At 27.2% G+C, this 13,882-nt stretch overlaps 1 protein-coding gene across 2 annotated transcripts in view; it reads left to right on the top strand.

Annotated features, from left to right (window-relative positions):
- Positions 1–13,882, top strand: part of LOC135922405 (talin-2-like) — a 67,128-nt gene that overhangs the window by 8,134 nt on the left and 45,112 nt on the right. The window contains exons 1-5 of one of the 2 annotated variants that reach the window (XM_065456786.1): positions 1,324–1,346; positions 4,802–5,054; positions 5,158–5,255; positions 10,620–10,749; positions 11,052–11,297. In XM_065456786.1, coding sequence (XP_065312858.1) covers positions 4,922–5,054; positions 5,158–5,255; positions 10,620–10,749; positions 11,052–11,297 — 607 coding nt within the window. In that variant the 5' untranslated portion in view covers positions 1,324–1,346; positions 4,802–4,921. Of the gene's footprint in view, positions 1–1,323; positions 1,347–4,801; positions 5,055–5,157; positions 5,256–10,619; positions 10,750–11,051; positions 11,298–13,882 lie in introns of those variants that run through there. The other variant, XM_065456785.1, reaches the window with a different exon arrangement.

The raw sequence follows: 13,882 nt of genomic DNA, 5'->3' as shown, positions 1-13,882 counted from the left end.
GATTTAATATGAAGCACGTCATAAATACAAGATACCCTCATTCTACACATTCATTGATTTTAGTAGAGCATTTGACAACGTTAACCATGTAGCTCTTTGGGAAACGCTAGCAGAATGCGGTATTGAAAACCAAATAATTCGAATCTTAAAAAATAACTATTCAAATTTATTTGCTTGCTTCAAAATAAATGATAAAATCTCTCCCTTCTTCAGGATAAAAAAAGGTGTAAAACAAGGCTGCACTACAAAGACGTGCGGCTTGCCCACAAACGTGTGGAGGGCTCCTCATGTTTTAACTTTTATATCCAAATTAAATTAGTTCCAATAAGATGGAAATCGTAGCTCTGTTGCATTTCAACACTAGAGGGCATAAGCGCTATATATCACGTAAATGACTATATAGATAAAATACTATTAAGACAAACTCGACTTCAGATTACAAATTCGCTTCTCACACTAGAAATTCTTTAAATAATGCTTTAGACATTTTTACCTCTTAGACTCCTCTATAACAAAATAAATTTATGTACCCTTCAAGCTTTTATCACATATCACTAACTCTTACTTTGGCGACAAATTTCATGATAAAGATGTGGGAAAGCGTTTTACTGAAAATTGTTAAATCTAAAGAGGGTTATATTACTTCTCACTGGGATTTGTAACAAATATCATTCATTCTAATTATCCGACTTTCATCTCACCCTTCGTTTTAAAAATCTAGCCACACCAGTACACAATTTTGGATTACCGAGGAAGGTTTTTCTTTATTTTTCATCGGATAACGTCACTGTTTTTTTTCAAATATAGAGTATCAAAATTTTATCATTTAAAATTTTTTTCGGTTATAGGTTAACTTGTTTTTAGGTCTGGTCTAACTAAAATACACTCAATAAACGGTTCATATAATCTATATTATAATATAATAATATAAAAGATATTTGCCCTCACTCTCAAAACTTTACTTTGGCAGTTAATAATTTATCATTATTTGTAAAATAGAATATTTGAAATATTTTTTCGCAAAAAAATAAAATATTATCATTTTTGATCTGACTGAGTCATGATTATAATAATTATTCATAATTTTCTAGATAATAATTATGTGCATTATTGTCTCTATATAACTCAAATTATTTAAGGGTAGTTAAAGGCAATTATTGTTTTTTTTGTCGGCTGAAAATAAAAATATATGTTTTTATTTCTAAAATTTTGCGACAATTGACAAAACAAATATTCTATATAAATATTTTAATATTTTTTTAATAAACAAAATATTTAAGAAGTAATTGATTCGTTACTGGATAAAATGTAATTATCTGAATGTCACCTTCACCATCATCAATAAAGTAATTGAGGAATAAAATTTTTGTGAGCTGGAATTAGTAGGAAGTTAATATAAATTAATTACTCAACAATAAACAGCTCACTTTTACTCCTTTTTCTTCTAAGTTTTCAAAAAAAAATCATCCTTTATTTTAGATGATTATTACTCAGTAATATATAAATATCATTATATAAAGTTATTTTGGAATCATAAACTTCCTGGTGTAATTCTTGCATAGTTTGTCAATTGTTTTGGGGTCATTTTGAAAGTTCTTGAACTTATTTTAATAAATTATATATTGTAATTAGGCCATGGCAAAGATACATTTATCTGAGTCATAAATATCAGATAAAGAATTAAAAATGAAATTATTTAATGTAATTATGCTATAGTAAAGATACATTCATCTAAGCCGGAACTTATCAAATACATCTTATTCATAAAATAATTTATTAACTTAACATAGTAAAATATAAATCAGAAAAATAATTTATTAACTCATAATGGAGTGAAATAGACACTTGTGAAAGGAAATCGTGCGAAAAATATTTGTAGGAAACAACTGAGTTAGCAAGTAAATAAAGTATAAAACAAACGCGTTCGCCAAAAAAAATAAAAAAATACTCAGTTCAAAATTAGTCAAAAATAAAATGAATGACACCATGTATTTTTTAAAAAAACAAATTTACTCGTTCAACAATACTATTTATTGCTCGTATTCTCAATTTGCAAAATACGATATACAGTGAAACGATACACATGTTTAAATATACTATAAAAGGGGGTAAACAAAATAAGATTTTATTTTTAATAGAATAAAGATTGAAATTAAATATGGACAAGCAATTAATTAAGAAGATTAATAGTTGATTAATCATTATAAAAAAAATGTGTAATTTATGATGAAAAATGAATTTTTTTTTTATTTTCTTTGAGAATGCTCAAGTAAGATATTTGATTAAATTTCATTTAAAATTCTAAATCATTTTTTGTAAAAAGTCTTTTTAATATTTTAGAATTTCTTAAATGTAATCTATTTTGTATATCCATTTATTTCGATAAAAATATGATAACACTATAAACTTTTATAATAATTTCGATAAAATAATTAATACATAAAAAATATAATTATAATTTATCAAAATATTCCATTGTTCCACGAATTTGATGTTGGTACCTTTTTAGAAATTAAAAGAGTTAATATTATAATTATTAATACAAATCGATTATAAAGATTACCTAATTAATCAGTTGCCCGCGATAACCCAACTCCAAATAGCTTTGCATGTGATTGTAAAAGTTAGTGAAATCATAAGGAATAAATCCGTGTAAGAGTTGAATAATATTCCTAACAATTTCATCTCTTGAATTAGGGCGGGGATTGATTGCTCTAAATTTATTTTTCAAAACTCCAAAAAAATTTTCAATGGGATTTAACTGAGGTGAATAAGGTGGTAGGTATTCAATCCTACCTTTATAAGAATCGATAAGATGGCTTCTATGGATAGATGCATTATCCATTACAATGATTGCATCTGGTGGTAGGATACTAATAAGCTCCGTCATAGAATCACGGAATAATAGCCCATTGTAAGCTCCGTCTATTATTTTATAATGAATTACCCCTCCAATTCCGATTGTACAAAGGATACTTACATTTTTGCCCTTAGAGGATGGGATTTTTATTATTGGACGGACATTGTATGGCGCCCAGGCGTAGATTGGTACAACATGCAAGTTTATTCCAGTCTCATCTAAGAAATATAAATTTTCTCTTGGGATATTTAAGATCTTTGCACAATAAATTTGACGAATATTAATAGCCCCGGGAGTATTTCTTCTATCAGGCTCCTTGCCAGCCCTTTTTTTAGACCAACCAATATTTTTAATATATTTACTAATTGTGGTTTTTGTTTTTGGACTACCAGGAGGTAACTTTTCTATTATCTCCTGAATAGTCAAAGTGTTATTATCCATTAATAGGCTTATGATACTTCTTTCAATAATGGAAGAATCTTTCTTTTTACTTCCTCTTTTTTGAATATTATATTCCTTTAAAGGATCTCCATTTATTTCTGGGAATGTATCCCGTCTAAATTTGTGAACAGATGCAGTAGACATTTCGACATATTTTGCTATGTCTTTTATTTTCATTTGTTGTTTTTCCGGCATCGATAACATTTTGGTAACTATATCTAATTTTTCTTTATTCCAATATTTGTGTATTCTTTTTGGTCTTTGAATTCTCGACGAAGATTGGGAGTTTTCATTTAAATTGGAAAAATTAGTATTACTATTGGATAATAAAGATTCTATATTAAACATTTTTTTTTATTATTTAAGAAAAATTAAAAATAATTAATATGTAAGTATTTTAATTTTTTATTTTGAATTAAATTTTAACACATTTTTTTTATAATGATTAATCAACTATTAATCTTCTTAATTAATTGCTTGTCCATATTTAATTTCAATCTTTATTCTATTAAAAATAAAATCTTATTTTGTTTACCCCCTTTTATAGTATATTTAAACATGTGTATCGTTTCACTGTAATATTATTCAAAATGACTAACTTTTAAATTCGGTGTTGGGTGGGCCGGTCTATAAAATCATAATATAAATATTTAAGACGAGTCAGAAATAATTCCGGACCATGTCAGACTTTAGAATGTTTTTTTCAAATAGCGGGCTAACCCTAAAATTTCCATATCTGTAGGATTCTGTTTTGTTGCTTAAAGAAAATTTCACTTTATGTATATTAAATTATTTATAAACCATTTTAAAAAACTACATTTTTTTTTAGAAACTATACCTATTTAATGACCCTTTTTTGGCTTTATAGTTACTTTTAAAAAGGTAACTTTTAATAATACTAATCAAACTCAAGTCAATCCTATATTTCTTTTCCATCTCTCAAAAAGTGAATCATTAATATATGTTATCGATTTCATTACCCGATAACGTTTCCCCGATTTTTAGAATTTTGATAAAGCTCTTACGCCTTTGACGTTTTTAATTTTTTTTCTCGTGAAAGGTCATATTCTATAAATTAAATTGATTGCTTGATTATAAGAAAAAGTTTGCCATTTTGTTTCTGAAACAAAAAATATAAAATTTTGTGAAGTATATAGCGAAAAATACAAAATTTCTGCTGAGTCGCATGTTTTATTCCAAGTACAATTCTTTTTTATGGAAGGAGGTGGGGGGGGGGCAATCATCCTTCTTGCCTCTCTTCTGATGCAAACGCATTCTTAAAGAAAATACCATTTTTTTATTTATAACTTTCCCGCTTTTAGAGTCAGAGTTTGTAACCTGGACTAATAAGGGTTCCGGTTTTGAATATTAAAAAAAATGCTTCCCGTTTCTTAAATTTTTAAAACCGTTCCAGTTTCTAATTCCTTCCGGTTCTAAACTGATATTTTTTAATAGTATTTTAGGTCCTAGAAATTATATTTATTTTTGTAAAAAATATAGAATATATAGCTACTTAATATGAAACTATGCCAACGAAATCTCATTCGAAGACTGCTCAACCTGGAAAAATTGATGTGAATTTTTTTTTATCTCTCATCAAAAGAAAATATTACTCTAAAAATGCCAACCCTGAATCTTAAAATTTTTATTCCCGATAAAAATGCGACTAAAACCTATCCGTTAGATCAATCTCTTCACGTTTATCAGATCTGCGACCACGTTAGGGAGAAAGAAAATTTGAAGGATCATCAAGGTTTTTATTATTTCTTTCTTTTTAATATATATTAATCACTTTGTATGAAAAGGAAGGAATTTATTTTTAAAATTACCTTTATAAAATTTTGTGTTTTTTTTAGCTCAAGACTGGGGAATCTTCTTATCGGATGAGGATCCTAAGAAAGGAATATGGTTGGAAGAGGCGCGTTCATTAGAATACTATCTACTCAGGGATGGAGTAATTATTTTGTTTATTTTTGTTAGATGTATTTCATTTAATAAATATTCTTGACAAGTTTTCGGATACCGTTTCCAAAGATATCTCATAAATGATCACATTCCGAAGGTTTCACCCGAACATTGGGACTATTTCGGGTTAGGCCTTATATTTAAAAAAATTGGGCCAATCAAGCTTGGTAAAAAATTGGAAACAGACCAGGTAAAGATTTGGCTGGACCGAGCCAAAAAATTCCAACCGGAGTGGGCATAAATATGTTGCCATTCATTCATTCTAAATCTCGTTAAGTAATATTTTCTACTTTTTCTTAAGTATCTGAATAAATTATAGTTTCATTAATTCTCAGACCCTTTTGCATACCAGTTATTGCTCATGCTTTACTAAATCTTTTACGCAATTTAATTTATTTTTCATTATAATCATTATTTGTAACATACAAATGAAAAAGAAATTAGTGCTAGAAAAGTTTTAGCAAAATAACTGGCAGGCAATATATCCAATTTTTATTTAAAATATACGCAAAAAAGGTTAAAAACAAGTTTATTTATTAGTAATATTATAAATATAACGCTTTAAATAAATTATTTTCGCCATATATGAGAAATATAAACAAAAATAATTAAAAAATATATATGATATTATATTATAAATTAGGTTTATTTTGTATTTAAAACAATTTATATCTTCAAATTTATACATAGACAAAAATATATAAGAAAATATGATTTGTGCTATTTTTCCAAAATGTGGCTTAGGCTGATTTGTCTTCATAAGCCTAGACTGACTCCATGGCAACCGATAATAGGGGAATGCTGACGAATGATCTCTAATATATTTCCACTTACATCGCACTTTTATTTTTACATATTAATCTCAGTTTTCTTGTATTAAAAACATAATTTTTGTACAATTACATCTTTTCCTTGTTGCGAAATAGCCATCATTAGCGTAAATTCATCATTACTACATGGGAATACACTATTATTCATCTTGAGAACAGATCTATACTCACCATTTACCATGTTTTTTTTCCGGGGAAATATAGGCGCTCCTTCAATCGACTCCTCTATATAATAAGAAGAGAAGGGTTAGATAATTTGATGCACTTGAACAAGTTTAATATTGAAGATCGAATGAGAACGGGAATTCTCCGCATTTAGATTTGTAAATGCCATTCGTTTCCTTGTAATGCCCTTATTTAATACTTTTATAGCTTCCTTCATGCTTTTAGTTTCGATTTCGGTAGCGTCGTTTATATAAATTTTGTTATTGGAATCTTCTTTTAAATTCTTAGATATGGATTTTGATGTTGTCATCTTCTAGAATGTCATAAACGTTATTGTAGACTTCAATAATGAGAAGAAAATGACATAGCTGTTTTCCTTGCAAATCTCCTGGAGCATCGTGATGTTGAGCGAGCAGGAGAATGCTTCTTCCCTTTGGGCTGCAAAATAGTACCCAGATTTCCATAGGGGTAAAAAAAACAGACTTATTTCCCCTCCCATATTAATGTTGTGCGAGAAAGAGAATACTTCACTTTTGGCTACATAATGTTATGATTTTCAGTTGGATTCCACTTGGAAATACCAATGGTTCAAGATGATGGTCAATTGTGGCCTGTAACAGGGAAGCTCAAAATGAGAAAATTAAGTAACTTACCTTAAAATGAGATTTATATGTAAAAATAAATGCGATGTAAGAGGAAATATAAAAGAAAACAGTGTTGACCAGATTTGATGGTAAACTTTTTCATATTTTTTAATTTATTTGAAAATAAAATTATATTTGACTTGCAAAAAATTGTTAAAATAACATATTTATTATCAATTTTTATGAGATAATTTTATTTACAAACGAATAAAAAAAATATGGAAATGTTTTAAATTAATCCACAACATTAATATTACTTTAATTATCCAATGTACTAGAAATTTCCACCAATAAACTTTATTCTGTTTATATATAGTGTTGCGATGATTTAATGAAACATATTGACGATTAAATTAAAACCCATCCATATAAAAATAATAAAAAAATTTAAAACAATCTTCCTTTTTTCTTTAAAATTTTTTTCAAAACTTATAAATTATTTTATAAAACTTTTCTTAACTTATCTATAATGAATAATTTCACTATCTCCCGTATCTTAGACCTTTCTACATCTACAGATTTGTAACATTTAGCATTATATATAATTTTTTAGATTTTTCAGAACCAACTTATTATCAAAATATTTAACATTCAGCTCTATTTGACATAACAAATATTCTTTATCAAATCAAATAATTGGTTCTATAATAAACTCTGGTATCTATAAAAAACCACAAAAAATATGGTAATTGGAGTCAGGAAAAAATTACCTGAACAGGCAAGTATAAAAACAATGGCCCCAAGACCTCAATTTATCTATAGCCTAGGTATCATTCCCCGAATACTACGATAACCTCTTGGCCGATTACATAATTAATCAAAAAGGATGATTCAGAATTGAAATAATAGTGGAAAATTTATCACATATCAAGATCCATAAAATCAATGGGATGGAGTCGGAAAAAGGTTGGAAAAGTACCCGATAGACGGAATTTCCCAGATGTCATCAATATTCTTAAAGAATATTACCTAAAAATGATGACCTGCCATTTCAAAATATATTATATTTAGATGAAACAGGCTTAATTCCCACGTCATTTCCCACTATGGATGGGCACTTCTGGGTAGGAGGCCATCCGTCAAACTCCCTCCTTCAAAGGGGGAAAACGTATCGGTTTTGTGTACCATAGGAATTAATACACTCAAAAAATACATGACTTTGAATTTACTAATAATTATGGATAATACGCCTATTCATCGTTCCCATATAATAACACAAAATTATTAAAATATAGTATATCTTCCACCTTATTCCCACAATTAAACCCCATTGAAATTTTTTTTAACGTTTTGAAAAATCAATATCGCTCTATATATCCCAAACCAAATAACAGAATCCATAATCGAGGCAATGCTTAATTTCACTAATTATGATTTCACAGCCTTCTAATCTCTTACGAAAAGATATATCGAAGAGGGAATCCATTCTAATTCTTTGTTTAACAATTAATTTAATAGATAATTACACTAGATTATAATATAATATAGATATATTTTTTTCGTTATATTATGTGCAATACAAATAGAAAATAAATATATTTTGATCTTTTATATAAATAAAATAAAATAAATATACATTAAATAAAGATTTCACTAGTCATTTTCGAGGTAAATTTTGTAGAAAATAAAATACACAATGAAAAAATAAGTTAAAATTATCATAATTTGATCTTAAGTTTCCCCAAAAAGAAATTGTGTATCTTTTAACTCATTTAAAAAGTCTTCCAGCTTATAGATAAAAATTAAATTTAAAGAAAAAAAAGATTATTTAAAATTTTTTTATAAGTTGCAAATGTGTTATTTTAATATATTTTTGCTAGTGTTGTAAACGAATGCGTTTATGTTCTTTTTGAACGCGTTCGTGGACGAAGTTCTTTTTTTGAAAAAAATGATGAACGGCTCCTTTTATTTTTATTTTTGATAATTTTGAACGTTAACGCCTTCCTTTTTTACGACGAATGCGTTCGAATTTAACGTTCGTTCAATTTTAAAAACACTTTTTATTTATTTGAAAAAATTAATATTAGTTCGAATTTTTTAGGAAAAAAGTCTTATATTTAATCAACTGTTTTTCCTATTTCACATTTCAATTTTTTTAACACGTCATTATTATAGTTTATTAATTTGGATATTATTGTTTATAACTTCCACAGAACTAACCTATTAAAAATAAACTTATAGCCTTATTGAAAAAATGCATTGAAAAACCTAGAAATAATAATGCAAGATCTGTTAATTTCGAGATATCCTTTTTTTGACGATTAAGGAAAGGATGGATTGGAGGAGGAAAAGTTATCTCAATTTTTGAAGCAAAGGACAAAACAATAAATGTTTTTAATTAATTCTCCACTTTTAAAGAGCTGTTTATTAAGTATAATACCGCATTCCCCTCATCTGCCCTTTAGAGCGCGTTATTAGTATAACTAATGTCGTATTAATGCTAAGTTTTCCTGTCTATAAAATAAAAATTTTGTAAACAATTGTTACTAAAATTTAATAAGAAAAATTTTTTATAAATAAAAATATCTTTTTTTTATTCGCTATATTATATTATATTGTATTTATAATTATATTATCAAAATAAAACTATGTTATTTAATATGGCTATAAAAAATATAAGACAGTTATTTATATTAAATTATTTTATCATAAAATTTCGAATGAACGTGAACGAGTTCCTTTTTTTTTGAAAGTGAACATGAACGCGTTCGATTTTTTTAGAAATATTTACAGCACTCATTTTTGCAAACAAAATAATTTTATATATATGAGTTTTAATTTAATCGTCACAACACTGTATATCACTTAAATAAAATTACTAAATTATTAAATACCTAGTGATAAATGTGAGTTAAATTAAGTTTTTCTTTTATCAATTAAGAAGAATATTTAAAAATAGTGCCGTGGAATGAAATTATCCCATAAGGGTATTTGCGGTTACATTGATTGAAAATGTTAAAGAAATAAATTTAAGATTTTAACTAACAATGTAAGTTAAAAAGTTACCATCACGATAAAATTATGTTAAAGGGGATAAAATTTAATTAATTTGAATAAAGTTGAAGTAGCACTTGTTAATTATTTATGCAGAAAAGGTAATAATTAAAATATGTTCTTTCTTCACCCTCATACTACAGGTTTAAATCAATGTAAATAAAATTATTTAACTTGTAAAAGTTGATAAGAATATATAAATATGTTATTTAACAATTTTTTGCAAGTCAAATAATTTTATTTACAAATAAATTAAAAAAATATGGAAATGTTTTCCATCAAATCTGGTTAACACTAAAATAAGTATTCTCATCTTAATCGCATATCGGCTATTAAGGATATACTTTTTTTTAAAAAAAAATACTTAATAGATTTAAGCAATAACAGTACTTTTTATTGTGTTATTGATTTTATTGATAATATATTTAACATTTTTAATTGTTAATTGTTAAAGAAATTAATAAAAGGAAAAATAAATCCTATATCTCGGTTGTAATTAATTCCTGATGAGGAAGCAAGGAAAAAAAATTCTTTGGGTATTAATGTACAAAATAGTATACAGATAATATTTTACATAATATTACAAGAAATACAAAATACAAAAAAAATGATATAATTAAAGAATTGGATAATATCATTTATCCGATGGTTTCTGAAAATAATTTAGTTGAATGTTAATCGAATTTTTTATAATTATATATCCCTTTTTTTAACATTCAGGATCAACTAGAATACAAGAAAAAAATACGACCTTTAAAGGTGAAAATGATGGACGAGAGTATCAAAACGGTATTGGTGGATGATAGTCAGGCAGTATCCCAGCTAATGGTCGTGATTTGTGGCAGAATTGGTTCGTTTCTATTATTTTGTTTTATTTAGTTTATTTTCTCAATTTTTTGTTTTGTTTGTTGAATGAAAACAAAATGGGGGAAAAAAATAGAAGGGCAGACAACAAAGTAAGTTAGAGAACCTTAAGAAAATAAATTTTTATTAAAAAGTAAGCCGGGAAAAGGGATATTTAATATTTTATGGTAAGCCTTTGATGACGTTAATTAATAAAATTAAATCTTTCCGGGACTTATCTGTCTAAATTTCATTATTGCACCTGGCTCTATTTAATGCCACTTATACGTATAATATAAATTAAAATAGGAATCGCGAATTATGAAGAGTATTCTCTCGTCCGCGAACCACTCGCATCAGAAACCTCGGCCTACCACACAGGCACCTTGTCACGCGGAAGTGGAACCAAAGAACCCTTGTACAATACATTGCGAGGGCGCGTAAGTGGAGACGGCACGTTGAATAGACCCGTTAAAGATGGCGCTAAAGATTCGATGAGTAAAGACGAGCGCAAGATGGAATCCCTGAGAAGAAAGCTCCACACGGATGATGAGAGTTTCAAACATTATTCTATTTTTTTTTCTTCTTCAAAATAATATAAATTTAATATTAGCATCATATGAACTGGAAAATCGAAAAAAGTATTTAGCTTTTACGGGAGTCTGTAGGAATATGGAAATTAAAATGGATGATAAGATCTTTTGGAATTTTTTTAGGATGGTAATATAGCGAAAATGTATAGCTATTGGAAATAGTGTTGTTAAACGGCTTGATTTGAGTTGATTTTTAAAACTGCTTAGCTAATATTTTAGCCAGTAAATATTATGCTTTAAGATTTTGCTCATAGATGGCACAAAGATTTCGACATCTATTAGTGAAGACAATATTTTCTGGTTAAAATATTGAGTTAGCTATTTTTAAAAAACGGCTATCGCCGTTTAACAACGGTAATTGGAAAAATTAATTAATTGCGAAAGAGAGTCTGTGGGGAGAATGAAAAGAATATTTTGGATTGAAAACCTCCTTTATATTGTCTGCAAGAACCATTCAGAATCAAGACTAGAGATATAATGATGAAAGAATAAGGGTCATGGCTACACTACAGCTTTTGGGCTCTTAAAAAATTGGACCGTTTTATGGCCATAACATTTTTTTTTTAAAACAAGCGGATCAAAATATGAAAACAATTTCTTTGAATATTTTAATAAATTTTTAATAGAATAAACTAGTGCTACGCTTTTCTACTTTTTTTGGCTGTTACCGATTCAATGTTTACCGAATAAGACCAAAACTTATCGTTATCCAGTATCATTTTTTAGGTTGATTTATAATTTTTGCCTTAAATTAAACACTTGTTTTTTTAAAAGAATATTGTTATAGCTATACATCTTAAAAACCTAATAAGATATTGAGCTGATATTTTTGGTGTTTCTTAATACGGTCATTAGTTATATAAAATCGATTTACACAGGAATTATGATCTTTTATAATATAACCCTAAACTAATAAAAAAAAATCATGAAATAAAATATTTTCTTTTCTACCTAGCCCGCTTCTAACAATTAACAGGTATCATCCTTTGCATTATAAAATATTTTTTATTATAGTAAGCAATCTAATACAAAATATTTTGATAAAAATTTAAAAACTGCGAAGTATTTAAAAATACACAAAATACAGCATATTTTATTTTTTTTCCACCATGAATTCGTGCTAACTGGAATAAGGGGTTGAATTCACGCTAATTCTGAATGAGGGGTAACGCAAAAACCGTAGATTTTTGTCCAAAAATCTTAAGCTTTTCTTAATTTTTTTCCAAACGTCAAATCCTAAACATTCTCTGGGAAAATGTTACGATCGATAAGTGTCGATATAATCTGACCCCAAACGATGTCAAAATATGTCCTTCAATTCACGTTCGGTCATCCGTCTCCTATCTTTAGCCTGAATATGACCTTCCACGTAGTAATGATAATTATGTGACTGGGTTGTACTTTTTATATGCTCAAGTGGTGATTTTTATAATTGATTGGTTCGATAGTCTACCAAATTACATAAAAAGCACTGCTTACTTTCATAGATATAATTCCTATTAAAGTTCTGCAACTGACAGGTGTTTCAACCGTCAAACCCTGTCTGATTTCCCACATCATGTGTAACATACATCAGACGATGCACACATTTGCCTTAAAATACGAAAATTTTACCATATGAGAAAAAAGGCTCAAAATTATTCGATTCTCTATAAGCGCTATTTTGAGAAACGCTCGATTTTGGACTTTGTTATCTTTTAACATTATTCGCTTAAATTCTGTAGTATTGCCTTAGCCAAAAAAAGTTTTGAAATTAGGTGTATATAGTACCCTGCAAGTAATTTTCTTCCGAATTTTAAAAATTATTTGTCCGAGCACACTTTTTTAGGTTTGACCCTACCCCAGCCCAATCAAACTTTTTTTTATAATTTGAGTTTAAATATTATAATATCTAAGAAACAATTAAAAATGATGTTTATTTATTCACATATTGCCATCTTAAATTAAAGTAAGTTTAACTCCCATAGTAATCTAATCAATATTCATCTAAATCTGCATTTTATTTAATGTATATGTTAGCGGCAAGGTATTTTTTCTGGCAATGTGTTATTTTTACAATTATAAATTATTTTTTAGGCGCGTTTTGTTTGATTTAAAAATTCTACCCGAAATGTATTTCAGCATGTTTAGAATACTTATCTTATGAATAGCAGATTATTTTACTCTTAATTTTTGAGTGATTTATTAGTTAAGTGAAAAATATATAGAGAAACGAATATGATTATATTAAGTTCTAAGGTTCATGATTATCTGGAATTCATAGGATAGGTGTTTCAAACATGATATATACATTTCCATTAAAATCAGATTTTTGTATCTAATAAAACGCGCTCATAAAATGATTTATAGTTGAAAAAATAACACATTGCCTCTAACATATACATATAAATTATTCAATTTAAATACAGTAAAATACAATCGAATTTAAAAATTAGTATGATTATATAAAAATAATTTGCATGATGTCAAAAATGATATAATTATTTATAGAGAAAAAATTTCTGAAAAATATATAATATTAACATATTAAAAAGACATCATTAATTC

This window comes from Gordionus sp. m RMFG-2023, chromosome 1, assembly GCF_954871325.1.
Source record: "Gordionus sp. m RMFG-2023 chromosome 1, tfGorSpeb1-WG-v2, whole genome shotgun sequence".
Classification (NCBI taxonomy): Eukaryota; Metazoa; Nematomorpha; class Gordioida; order Chordodea; family Parachordodidae; genus Gordionus; species Gordionus sp. m RMFG-2023.
Note: the sequence above shows the minus strand (reverse complement) of the source record. Positions and strands in the feature narration are given on the sequence as shown.